The sequence below is a fragment of the Ambystoma mexicanum genome, chromosome 3p (genome assembly GCF_040938575.1).
Source record: "Ambystoma mexicanum isolate Mex_15411 chromosome 3p, UKY_AmexF1_1, whole genome shotgun sequence".
Classification (NCBI taxonomy): domain Eukaryota; kingdom Metazoa; phylum Chordata; class Amphibia; order Caudata; family Ambystomatidae; genus Ambystoma; species Ambystoma mexicanum.
In genome coordinates, this window is record NC_090925.1 from 865,043,513 (window position 1) to 865,056,524 (window position 13,012).

The window sequence follows — 13,012 nt, forward strand, 5'->3', positions numbered from 1 at the left end:
TGTAAAACTGGCCTACAGGGAACTCTGGATATTTTACGGTGAGCTGCGGCACCATGGGCCTCTTTTGTGCAGTAACCTATTTTAGTTCGAAATGTTCTTATGGGAAAGCGGTTGGTTGAGCTTGCTCACAATTTGTAATGTGGATCCCCTTTGAAAATGATTTCTAGGGCCTCTTTTTGTTCCGAGTCCACCCCCTCAGGGGTTTGATATCACAGCCAATTCGTGCGAGCAGGAGGGAGTAAAACCAGGATCATACAGACTTCTACTGCGGTCAGAAATGAGGCGGTGGGAAGACAAAAACAGTGGCCATTTTGTACATCATGAGCAAGGCAGTGAGCCGTGGCTAACAGCAGTGTTTTCCATCAACATCCTCCCACTCCTTTCTTGGGAAGTCCCAAATTACTAAGACATTACCAAGGAACCCGCTCCCGCCCTGCTGGCCCCAATCTTCTGCTTTCCCCTTGTCGTTGGTCTCTTCAGGCTGTAGTGTTGTGCAGGCAGAGTGATGGGAAGAGAACGTTTCACTCTCACCTCATGTGGGTGACCCATGTCTGTCTGCTTACATGCTGAACACACCTTCTTGGGTTCCTCTGCATGTTTTGCCAAGCTTGTGGTTTGCTGAACCATAACTTACAAATAAATACATTCATAAATAAATAAATAAATACCAAAGTAGAGAATAGGGGATAGGAGTAGGGAGTTTGGGGTAGATAAAACGCCATCCTATCAGTACAGTTGAGGCAGAGCATCGGTGCCACTTTTTTAGTGGTGGATTTTAACGTGCAGGTCCCTCTTCGCGGTCAGACAAACCTGTCCCATTGAGTTCATGTTCGAAGGAGGGGTTCCGTAGATGTGGAAGGGAAGGCAATGGGCAAATACGGGTAGTTGCAGGGTGTGTAGTAGGGATGGGGGCCTAGGGCATTATGAGAGTGTTCCACCACACGCTGTGTTCTTAGTTGACTGGCCTGGGGTCTCCGCTGCTGGTGTCCATGCTGTCTTCGGCGATGGTGGCGGCCAGGCTGTCAGCGGCATGCCCGTTCTTCAGGGCTGGCTGCCGCTTGGCTGGTTTGGGATTCATGAAAAGCCTGTAGGCCCCGCGGCAGATGAGAAAGAACCAGTAGACCTGGGGAGCCATCAGGATGGCAGAGCCAAGGTTGTACTCCATGGGTATGGAGAAGGGCACCTGGTGCAGGGGCAGGCCCACCCGCTGTCCATAGGCCCAGTACATGTACGGGAAGAGCAGGATGCGGCAGGCAAAGAATGTGCTGAGCATCAGGAAGCCGTTCACCTTGTGGAGCAGGGTATGTTGCTTCTTGTACTGTGGGAGAGAAATGTAGAAAAGAGAGGGGTGAGCAGCACTGATTACAGCATCCGACCAACACTCCCTGCAGGTGCTACCTCTGCTGCAATCCCAGTCCTATCCAGCAGGGGCCACTCTAGAGCCATTCTTCTGGGCTGCCCTCGAAAGGGAGTGTGCAAACTCAGCAGCACTCCCAGTGCAAGCCAAGCTCAGGTATCAGTTTAAGGCTAGTATTGCCGCCCCCCAACCCACCCAAGGAAGTTTATATCCGCCACTCCCCCAGCCCCAGCTCACATATTACAGTCTTGGGGGATATATGTAGCTCTCACTCCATGTTTATGCAGCACTCTCTACCCCTAGAATCAATTATAGAGGTAGATAGAATCTGACAGCTCAAAGATACATACAATATTTAGAAGAAAATACATAGCACTTTATTTAATAAGACATACTATTAAAACACTTTATAAAACATCAATTAACGCGTCCAAAATGACATACTATATAAAACGTTATAAAAATAGTGTGTGACCAATAAGTGCTCTGTAATAATCTCTTGCAATCGAGTTTGTTTGTACCCCAAGCAGCGGTCGCTTTCAGAGCCGTACTTTCTCTCCCTCGGCCAGGAGCGCCAAGGCTAGCAAAGGTCCCCCCTATAAGGACAGTTCAGGGCTCTGGCTCCCTCGTGTTGTGCTAATTCAGGTGCCCTACCAGCCCAACCCATCGCAGGTCACTTTGAAAGCAGCATTGCTCTCTGGCTGGGGGCCAGCTGTGCTATTGCACTTCGAGCCCTGGCCAGCAAGATGCCTTGCAAGAGACATATGTTGCAGTGTTTTCCCTGAGGTGGTGTTTTCTCACCAGAAGCCTCCACGATAGTCAGAAAGTGTCAGTATAGAAGCACGTGCATGGTTGTCCCTCGCCAGCATTGCTGTTCATTAAGCAGCATGGCCGGCAGGTGTCGCTGTAAGATCTAAGAACAGTCTCTGCCTCTCCCTCCCCTGGAGATGCGCACTTCCAATCTTGGCCCGCAGGTGTCAGTGTAAGAGCAGCGCATGTGTGGAGTGTTGGAAGATGACTCACTCCAAGCAAAGGGCCGCTGTACGAGCAGTAAGCGGTAGAGTTCCAGAACACTCCGTGTCATTAGGCACGCGCTGTCCAGTTATATACTCTAATTTCTCCATGAATTGCGTTCCAGGAGTTCCAGTGTTGGGCCTCAAAGATGGAATCAAATGGATAGGGTGTCATTTGTGACTTGCAATTATCTGATAACAGTAACTGGGCCTTCCTCCCAGAGAGTGTGTTAAGTCATCAGGGCTCGAAAAAGTGACTAGCAATGCTTGTGGCGCCCTCTCTAGGGGCAGTGCTATGGCGTCATTCCTGCCCGGGAGCAGGTGTTACAGTGACTTGCTTCTCCTGGGACCCGTTTTACCCCATTGCCTGTGCCTCCAGCACACTCACCTGAATGAGAACCTTCCCCAGGCAGACGAACGGTGTGCTTAGTTCAGCCATCAGCATGCAGCCCAGGAAGAAGTCCCCTTTCTCCTCTCTCCACAGCTGTGGGACAGAAGAGAGGAGAGTAAGAGGTGAGATACAGCGCCACTGACACACACACACGCACACCCTCTAGCATACCAGGGGTCACTGCGGCCAACAGCAGACACATGCCATGCAACGGGGGTCACACCAAAGAGACTTGTGCCATGATTGATACCCCAAGAAACAAACAGTGTGGGGATTCACACCACCAGGAACGAAGACCAGGGTTCACCACACACAGCATTGTTCAACACTAGAGGCATGCTTCACACCATAGTATTTGAGGATTCAAACCAGTATTCATTAGTACTAGAATTCACACTGGAGAGCAGCACTGCAAAAACGCACACCACAATGCACTAGTGGTATGGTATTGTTTATTTATAAAGGACCTATACACAGGCAAGTGTTTCAAAACGCTCAAGGAGGGTGGGAACATGGGGAAAAACAACAAGTCGCTCAGAGCCCTTGGCATTCTGAGACGACAATAGAGTAAGTGCGTAAATATTCAGATCCGCCTACCTCTGACCACACAGACTCAAACATCTTACACTAAACGAAAAAGACTGGTGGAATTGGATGATGAGCGGAGACTCTACATCCTTGACCATAGGAACAGCCAAATTCCTCCAGAGCTTAGACCTAAATCCTCAGTTCTATAGGAAGAAAATATAGAAAACTAACCGCGGAGCAAAAATCAAGACAATGCTGTCGCTGCATTTGTAAAAATTGTCTAACCACAATTAAACACACAAATATAATAATAATACATTTAACAGTTTGAGATACAACAAATAGATCTTGACGCTGATTCTGCAGTTTTACCAGTGCAGTTAAGGGGTGAAGACAAGGAAGAACAGAGGGACGATCATCAGGCACCGTGCGTACGGATCGTTCAAGTGCACAGACGGTAACAGGGAGGTGGAGGGCCAAGTGCACCTGGTCGGTGAGGACTGGGGTAAGTGCAGAGAGAGCCGGTCTCTTAGGTTATGTCTTAAGTGCAGTGAGTGTGGGTGGGGTGTAGGGCCCTAAGGCAAGTGTGAGAGAGGACTGGCGGGCGTGCCAGGGACCTGTGAGACTCTGAGCTACACCAGGCGGCCAGTCAGCAAGTTGTAAGGAAGAGGAGGGAGCGAGGGAAAGAGCAGAGAGCTCGGTTCGCAGGGTAGAGGGAGAGAGAAGGAAGGAGAAGGTCTTGAGGAGTTTCCAGAACTTAAGAAGATCAGGCTCAAGACGGAGGGCGGCAGGGAGGCTGTTCCAGAGGGAGGCACCTGGTGAGGATAAGGATCTACCTCCAAATCTCTTCTTTGAAAACCAGCTCACTCGAAAAAGGTTGGAGGTAGATGAGCGGAGGGCTCATGAGGGACAGTATTTAGGTAGGCAGCGTTGTAGGTAGGTAGGTCCCAGGCCCCAGAAAGGCTTGTGACCAATGCAGAGGGTCTTGAACTTGATCCTTGCAGCCACAGAGAGCCAGTGAAGGGATTTAAGTGCCAGAGATATGCGGTCCCTGGGCTTGAGGCCAAGGATAAGTCTGGCAGTTCTGTTCTGGATGAGTTGCAGAGGGCGCAAGGCAGAGGAAGGCAGGCTGAGGAAGAGGCTGTTGCAATAGTCCAGCCTAGTGAGAACCAGGGCTCTGGAGACAGTGAACCACTGGGGGAAAGTGAGAAAAGGTAGAGTACCTCCGAGGAGGTGTAGCTGTTAGTTGGACTATTTAGAAATGTCTGAAATGTGAGAGGACAAGGACAGAGTGGAGTCAAAAATTACCCCAAGGTTTTGTGCCTCGCAGGTGCGTGCAGTCAGAGGGCCAAGGGAGGCCGACCAGAGTGAAAGTGGGAAAACAGGAGCAGGGGTCCCAATGCGAACAATCTCAGTCTTACTGGTGTTGAGGCAGTGGTCGTTTGTGGCACACCATGACTGAAGAGCAGACAGGTAGTTAGATATGAGCGAGGAGGAGGCGGCTGAGGGTAGCCTGAATGATAGTTGCGTGTCATCCGCACAACACTGGAAGTTAGAGGTGAAAATTGGAAATCACACGTGTCAGGGCAGCCATATAGACGTTGAAGAACCAGCGGGATAGGTTAGATCCCTGGGGAACGCCATAGGTTGAGAGAGCTATAGTCGAGAGAAAGGCTCAGAGTTCCACCTGGAATGGGCAGTCGGAGAGTAAGGAGGTTAACCACGCCAGAGCCTGACCTGTGATTCCTAGGGTGTCACAGAGTGGTACCAAGAGTTGCAGTTTTTGGAAGGCTTCCGTCAGACCCTCATGGCAGGGGCAAGAGTGTCAAGAGTGTTGGAGATAGAGAGATTGAGGTTAGCGAGAGCCTTGTCAGGGTGGGAGTCAGCCGGAGGAATGGGTGGAGTAGGTAGAGGCAAAGGCAGCCACTGTCACTTTTTTCAGGAGAGGAGAGCTTAAGGTGTGTTGAGAGAAGAGAGTGTTCAGTCCAAGAGAGGGAGGTAGTGAGAGGGATAGAGAGAGGGATGTCAGTAGAGATGAGAGCATACAGGGTGTGGCCAGTGGTGTGCGTGTTAGGAATGGCACCACATATCTAGAATTCCAAGCCAAGTCACTTGATCCAGGATTCAAACCACAGTTCGGAAATGCTAGGAGGTGCACTACTAGGATACAATTCACACCAAAGAGCATTAGTGATGTAAACTACACTACTGAGAACTAGTGTTATAATGCATACCACAATATACCGCAGACTGCTAGTGGCAACATTCGCACTGCCAAAAGCCAGTGCCAGAATTCACACTGCAGGACACTAGTACTTGAATTAATACCTCCGGAAGCACATGCTAGAATACACAACTGAAACTCGGTCTAAGAGTATACATCACAAATCACGACTGCTAGAATTACCAGCGTATACCACTTGGGATACGACTCACAATATTGGGCACTGGGGTTCTAATTCATACTACATATCCCTAGAGCCAGGAGTCAAGCTGCATATCATCACTGACGATTAGGTCTAGAATACATTCTAGAGAGAAACAGTGTTGTAATTCACACCACAGTGTACCCATACTAGCAGTAAAACTCCAGATATCCAGTGCCAAAATTTCAAATACTGAACACTAGTGCCAGAATTCCCAGCCTAGAGCAACAGTGAGAGAATTCATACCATCAGTCACCATTGCAAGGATTCATCATTCAATAATATTAAGCCTACACACCCCAGCACAAAGCATTATTGTTAGAAATATACCCTCACTCCCCTCCCCTCTTCCAGAACTGCACACCAAGAGGCCACCAAAATGGTCACAGAAAGGACCACTTAACATTGCCTTTGCCATTTTGGTAGCAATAAAGCGAGAGGACCATTGGTGGGGGTAGAGGCATGGACACGTTTGAAACCTGAGGTGTTTATGGGCGCAGGCCCAGATTACCGGAGTCCTGTTTTTCAGGATTGTTCTATGTGCTTTGTGTCGGTGGCACTTGTGTATATGCTTTATGCAACATCTATTAGCTGATACGTGGAGCCACGTATGTCTGGCAGGAAGTGGGGATAGGTTGAACTAAAGACCCTCCTTGTATGAAGCACATAGAGGGGTTGACAAATGCAGGTAGACGCACGCCGGATGCAGCTTTGTCATTATTTCCTTCCCTGTCATTGATGCATTTGCGAAATATTTTATACATCTCATCGCACTTTCGGCACACCGTGTCACATTCCCCTTATGATTTATATAAATGTGTTAATATTGCAACCATGCATTTTATGGTCTGTGTTATGATATGCATTTACTAATTGGAACATATTGAGTGCTATGGAATCAAAATATTACTACTACAAAAGGCACTTCAGGGGTTAAGTTACGATTACAAATATCAGTTCAGTGCAGGAAAACATTAGTTGTGGCACGAAATACCCTATTCCCCCATATTAGGATCATCTGAGGCTCCTGTCTACAAAACGAGGCTCACTGGGCCTACAACATCCAGGACTTTGCCTGCAAGTGTGGAAGCCATCTAAATTACCCTGTCTCGCTCCCAGAGGGACACGTGACTGTGCGGAGGTTCATATTCAATAAAAACAAATCTTGGCCACATCCTGCTTTGCCAGGGGACCCTGTGCCCATTGTGAGGGTCTTGCCTAAAAAACAAAGCTCCCAGTGTCTACAACACCCAGCACTCTGCCTACAAGTGTGGAAGCCTTCTGGAACACTGCCCACCTTATCCAGTCTCCCCTGGGTGTCCAGCCCGGGCATTGCAGTCAAGGGACAAAAAGCAGCAAAGGAACTGTTGGTGCCAGAAACGGTGTAGGGCCAGAACCCCTGCTCAAGCCAGGACTTCACCTGGCTCACCCTTTACCTGACCACAGACAAGGATCCTTCCACCCATTGCTTATCCATTCAACGCAGAGCGTATGCTACCTCACAAGATCAAGGATCATTGCTGTTTTGGGTCTGTTCACTGTCTTCTGGTTACCTATAGCCCTATACTAGCCCAACTCAGAAATTCGACTTGCTTCTTATTAGCCAGTCATCCACCCCTTCCCTTTCCGCTCACCCACCTACCCTCCCTCTCTCTTGGGCTGCACCCTTTCTTCATTTTCTTCACTTGCCTCTTTTTTACACCCTTCCTCATGTATCTTGATTTTTCTCCATACCTCCTTCCTTATCCCTAAGGCTGTCAATACTGTCCCTCTTGCCCCCCACCCCCGACATCAACTCTTCCTCTTTTGAATATTTCCACTATTCAACTCTCCCTCCTACTCCTCTTAGTGTTCTTGCTCACTATCAACCCCCAGTCCCCCCCAAACTCCTTCTTCCATGATCTAACCTTCTCCTTGAGTCACTTAAGACCGACATCCCCATTATTATGCTGAGGCACTTTAACATTCCCAAGTGCTCTGCAGCCACCTGCCTTGAACTTAAATCCCTCCTATCTGATCACTCCCTCCACAGCCAGAACTACACAGTCTGGTGGGAACGCTCTCGACCTTGTGATTCGCTCTAACTCACTCTCCTCCTCTGACCTCCCAATTGACCCCTTTCCCTCTGATAACTCCATTGTTAACTTTAAGATCTCGGTTCGTCCACCTTTAAATACTCCTCTCCCCACTCCAATGACTAAGGAAATTCAGGCAGGGCTCTCCTGCCCCTTACTTTGATGATGTAAGGACCTCTCACCAGACACTTTTCCCCTATTCACGCCTCTTCCATTGACCATGCTTTCACTGACTTTCACTATGCACTTATGACTCCATTTGACCCACACTATCCTGCTCGCACGTTCACATCTTCCTGTCACCATCGTCAGCAATGGACCACCTCTGAAATTCAGACCCTCAAAACAAACTTGCACCATCACATACGATGATGGCTCGAGTTATGGATATCTTCCCTACTCCTTGGCCTACAAAAATTCCCTTGCTGCACTAACCTCTGCCCTGGACTCAGCCCAATTCTCCTACTTCACAAACCTAATTTCCTCCCTTAGCACCGTCCCCGCAAACTTTCATCTAACATCCAATCTTTGCTCACACCTCCCAAGCCAGTTTTCATTGCCTCCTCCCTTGCTGCTAATATCTTTGCTCATATTTTTCCTCTAAAATCTCTAAAATAAGTGACACCCTCACAGCCCTCCTCTATCTCCCTCCCTAACCCTCATTCTCTACAACACTTCTTCCACCACTTCTTCTATGCTTGACATCTTCCCCCTACCTCGCCTGTTGAATTAGCTCCCGTCCCTTGCAGTGCCAATCCATCTTGCTCTCCTATCGACCCTTTTGTTCCCCAAATAGTCAAAGACTTAGTCTCCATCACTTGCCCTTATCTCTCTGAGCATTTTAAAATCTCTCTCACTATTGGGCTCTTCCCTGCCTCCTTCAAATCTACAACTGTCTTACTCCTATTGAAGAAACCCTCTGCTGACCCAAACGCCCCAGCAAACTATTGCATAGTTTCTCTCCTTCCTCATTATTCAAAAGTCCAGGAGTAGGTGGTCTTTGACCAGATCACTAAGTATCTTGAGGACAATGGCAGTGGAGATCAACTCTAATATTGCTTCTGTAGAAAGCACTCCACCGAGACTGCACTCATGCATGTCTCCAACTTTCTCTGTAATGCGCACCACTCCAAACTCTCTACTGTACTCATTTTTGTGCACCTTTCTGATGCTTTTGACACTGTCGACCACTCCTCTCTCCTCCTCACTCTCCAGGGGCTTGGGCTTTTCAAATCTCCTCTTGCCTGGACCGCCTCTAACTTGGAAGTTCGATCCTTTAAAATCTCTTAGAAATCGCAAACCTCTGACCGTACTCCTCTGCCTGTCCACGTTGCATAAGGATCAGTCCTTGGACCTCTGCTATTCACCCTCTATATCTCTGCCCTGGCAAGACTGAGCTCATCCTTTTGCTTTCACTATTATCTTTTTGCTGATGACAGTCAAATCATTTTTGCCTTTTCCCTCCTTCACCCAAGCCATCTCAGAACAGATTATGAACTGCAATTCGTCACTGGATGGCTCTCCGCTGCCTCATGCTTAACGGAGGTCATCTTTCTCCCAGCTTCCAATGTCATCCCTCCCCTCTCCTAGCTCCTTCCCAGCCGACCTTCTTGCTCCTTCACCCAAGTCTTGCAATTTTGGGGTTCTCTTTTATAGCGATCTATGACTGCAACCATTTCTCACTATCATTGCCTCTGCTGCACATTTTAACCTACTCAACATTTGGACAATTCATCCTTTTCTTACTAACCATTCGACAAAAACTCTAATCTCTGCTCCAGTGGTGCTTAATAATGTAATTTTGTATATTTAATTAGTACTCCTCTTTAGTTTGAACCACTTAAACCCTTTGTAAGTCATCTGTTTTATTATATACATTTGATTTCTGTTTCTTTGGTTTTGTCCCTGTTGTATGTCCTAATTTTTTACATGTTGACCCCCTTTTAATTGCAAATTACAGACCTATCTCTAACAACCGTTTCATAGCCAAACTAATTGACCGATCAGCCTACTCCCAGTTATGCCTTTTAAATTGATCAAACCTGCTCCTTGACACCGCCCAGTTCAGCTTCAGATCCCTACAAAGAACTGAATCTTTCTTAGTCTCGGTCTGTGATGATCTCAAAAGAACCTCAGACTCGGCAGGCTGTGCTGCACTTATCCTTCACGACCTCTCAGCGCCCTTGGACACCATTGACCACCGCACCCTCACGGACAGACTCCACTCTCTAGGCACCAGGGATGCAGCTTTGAAGTGGATATCCTCCTTCATCTCCAAAAGATCCCACATCACTCACATGCCTCCCTTCTCCTCTATTCCGTGCCCGGTCACCAACGGAGTACCACAGGGCGTCTCTCTATCACCCCTGTTCTTCAGCCTCTACCTGAGCCCCTGCCCTGCTCTCATCAGTTCGCACAGCCAGTCTTGCTACAACTTTGTAGATGACACCCAAATCATCTTCAAGAACCCAAAAGACTCTTCCAACCCCTCTCCCAACCTCACCTCTTGCCTCACAGAAATTGACCACTGGATGACGTGTAACTGCCTCCTCCTCAACCCCGGAAAAACAGAAATCGTGATCTGCAGGAAGACAGCCCTTTGCCCCCTACCCACTCCATGGCCATCCTCCCTTGGTCCTCCCCTACTCACCTCCAATACAGTAAAGAACCTCGGATGTACCATGGACGTAGATCTGACATTATCGCATCACATCAACTCTGTGTCCAAATCATGCTTTCTACACCTACGCATTCTCTGACGCATCTTCCTCTTCCTCTCCTACCCCCACAGAGTGACCGTAATCACGATCATCATCTTCTCTCACCTTGACTATGCCAACTCCCTATACCCGAGCACCCAGCATCTCAACTCAGAAAACTCCAAGGGGACCAAAACACTGCAGCCAAGATTCTACTTGCCCTAAGCCCTAGAGAGCACATTACGCCTGACCTCTGTGTCCTGCACTGGCTCCCTGTCAGACACCGGTCCACCTTCAGGGCTATGTACAATGCTATGTACATCGCCCACAGTGCTCTGCACAACACTGGCCCAGAATATCTGCAACACAAGCTCACCCCATAGAGACCCAATTCGGACAGAATAGAGGGATCCTCCTTCTTTGTCCATGCACTCACAATATGGAACTCTATCCCTTTTAGCATTCGCAGTAGAGAGGATCAACTCGCCTTCCAGAAGGCACTCATGACCTGGTTTTTCCCTCCTGCGTCCTGACTGACCTAAATCACCCCCAGGCAGACAGAGACTCCAAGAAAGTACCGAGCATGCACAAAAAGGATTCCCGTAGACCCTATGGCAGGACCTGCATTCTGCCAAAAAGTAATCGGGTATGACTCCTGGGTACCGTACTCCATCTACATTGAAGATAGCTGTATCCCACCAAGGCGCGGCCACCCACCCACACTCATCTGCAACCATGCGCTACTTGATCTCATATCGCACATCACCTCTACCACTAGAATGCAGCTAAGTCCTACAACAGATATTCGGTCTAGCTGGATTCATAATCAGTCTCCTTGGCTCGCATTCTCTCACGACAGCCTTCACAGTGCCCATCCACTAGCCAGTTCTAGATGGGCCACTAGCAGAGACTTAGCCACCCCTACTTAATTTCGGACTAGCTAAAATGCAAACACGGATTCTAAACTCCTCTGAACAATTTCTCATACCTCAAACTTCGGTCGGCAAGGGCGTTCACCTACACTACTTTGAGGCCATACCAATGGCAGTAGTTGCTTTGCAAAGGACATATTATACTACATTACACTGTCATAAACTGCCTCGCCATGCTATTGTAAAGGCACTCTTGCCGGGAATGCTTCTGCTATTTGTAAATGTGTTATTGTAACAAATTGATCGAAGATACCCTAATAAGCACCCACAGGCACCCTTTTGGCTATTCAATTTATTGATCGAAATTGATGTCCCTGTTCATCAAATAAATACATTATCTCACAATTAATTGGAACATTTAGCCTGATAGCATTAGGTGTAGAAATATGTGCAGGCTGTTTTAGACCCCATATATTTTTTGTAAAGAAATCCACAAATCTACAACATGACACATAAAAGCACATTATTTTGAAACGCTACCAAGAACAGTAAATAATAAAATGCACTGTGGGTAGAATGCCTGTACACCTCAATGTACATGAGGTGCGATGGGGAGCCAGTGCTTATTATGATAGCAGCTTGAATCAGCAAGGTTCCCTGCAGTGCCTCTCTCATAAAGAGTGAGAACTCAAAAAGTCCAGAAGAGCACTCGCTCGGCTAGCAAATAAGCCTGCTCCTTGATTAGTAATTGGAAAATAGAAGACTTCTGACATTTGAAGTGCTATCTCAATTCTGCTCATCTATAGCAGGGGGGCAAGGAGTGATCCCTGCCTCTCCAGGGCAAAGCATTTGCCAATACAGGTAATGTAGCACTGCTTCAGTGCCCATACCCAGAGGTCTGCTTTCTGCAGTCATTTGGCAGCAAATATTTTGTTTTTGAGACAGAAGGGGATATTGTGCTTATGATGGGTGTATTTCCTCAAAAGGTAGACTTAAAGAAAAGGGCTTCACACCTATAGAAACAGAGTTAAGCAAGAGAGAGATCCAAAGATATTTTGCAGCACTTTTACGCATTGGGTTGGCACGGTGCTGCCTCTTTCGTTCCCATGGCAAACACATCACACACATAGGGGAGCTTTAGAGTCTGACCCCCTTAACAATGCCAGGGGAACAAAGTCATTACTTGTCCCATTTTGGAAGATACCCTAATAAGCACCCACAGGCACCCTTTTGGCTATTTAACGGTAGAGAAGCATGTTACACACTGTGCCCTGACACTTGTGCTTACTTAGACCAGGAGACACTTACGACAGACATGGGGAAGCAGACGGCCACCATGAAAACGTGGTGCAGCACCATGAGGAACTCCTTCTTCAGGTAGCACTTGGCCAGGGTGAGCGTACTCCCGGGACAGCCATCGTGCTCCTTCACCCGGTACTTGTGCCAATGGCATAGGAACATGGCGTAGATGTCGTAGATGAAGTAGGGCACTGCAAACTGGGTGTAGGTGGCTGCCAGCCAGTGCCTGTGAAAGACAAGTAGAAAGCGGGATTGAGTATTTGCAGTCATGCCACCTCATATTTCTTTCACACGTCTCTTGATTTATTTGTGCCACAAATACTCCTAGGCCACTTTCCCCTTTCTCCACATT

General features: G+C 48.0%; 1 protein-coding gene across 1 annotated transcript in view; it reads right to left on the reverse strand.

The window, feature by feature from the left end:
• The window catches only part of TLCD3B (TLC domain containing 3B), a 124,714-nt gene that overhangs the window by 9,245 nt on the left and 102,457 nt on the right, over positions 1-13,012 (reverse strand). The window contains exons 3-5 of the mRNA XM_069652031.1: positions 12,670-12,886; positions 2,759-2,854; positions 13-1,318 (exon numbers count right to left, since the gene is read on the reverse strand). Of these exons, the coding sequence (XP_069508132.1) occupies positions 953-1,318; positions 2,759-2,854; positions 12,670-12,886 (679 nt within the window). The 3' untranslated portion in view covers positions 13-952. The remainder of the gene's footprint in view (positions 1-12; positions 1,319-2,758; positions 2,855-12,669; positions 12,887-13,012) is intronic.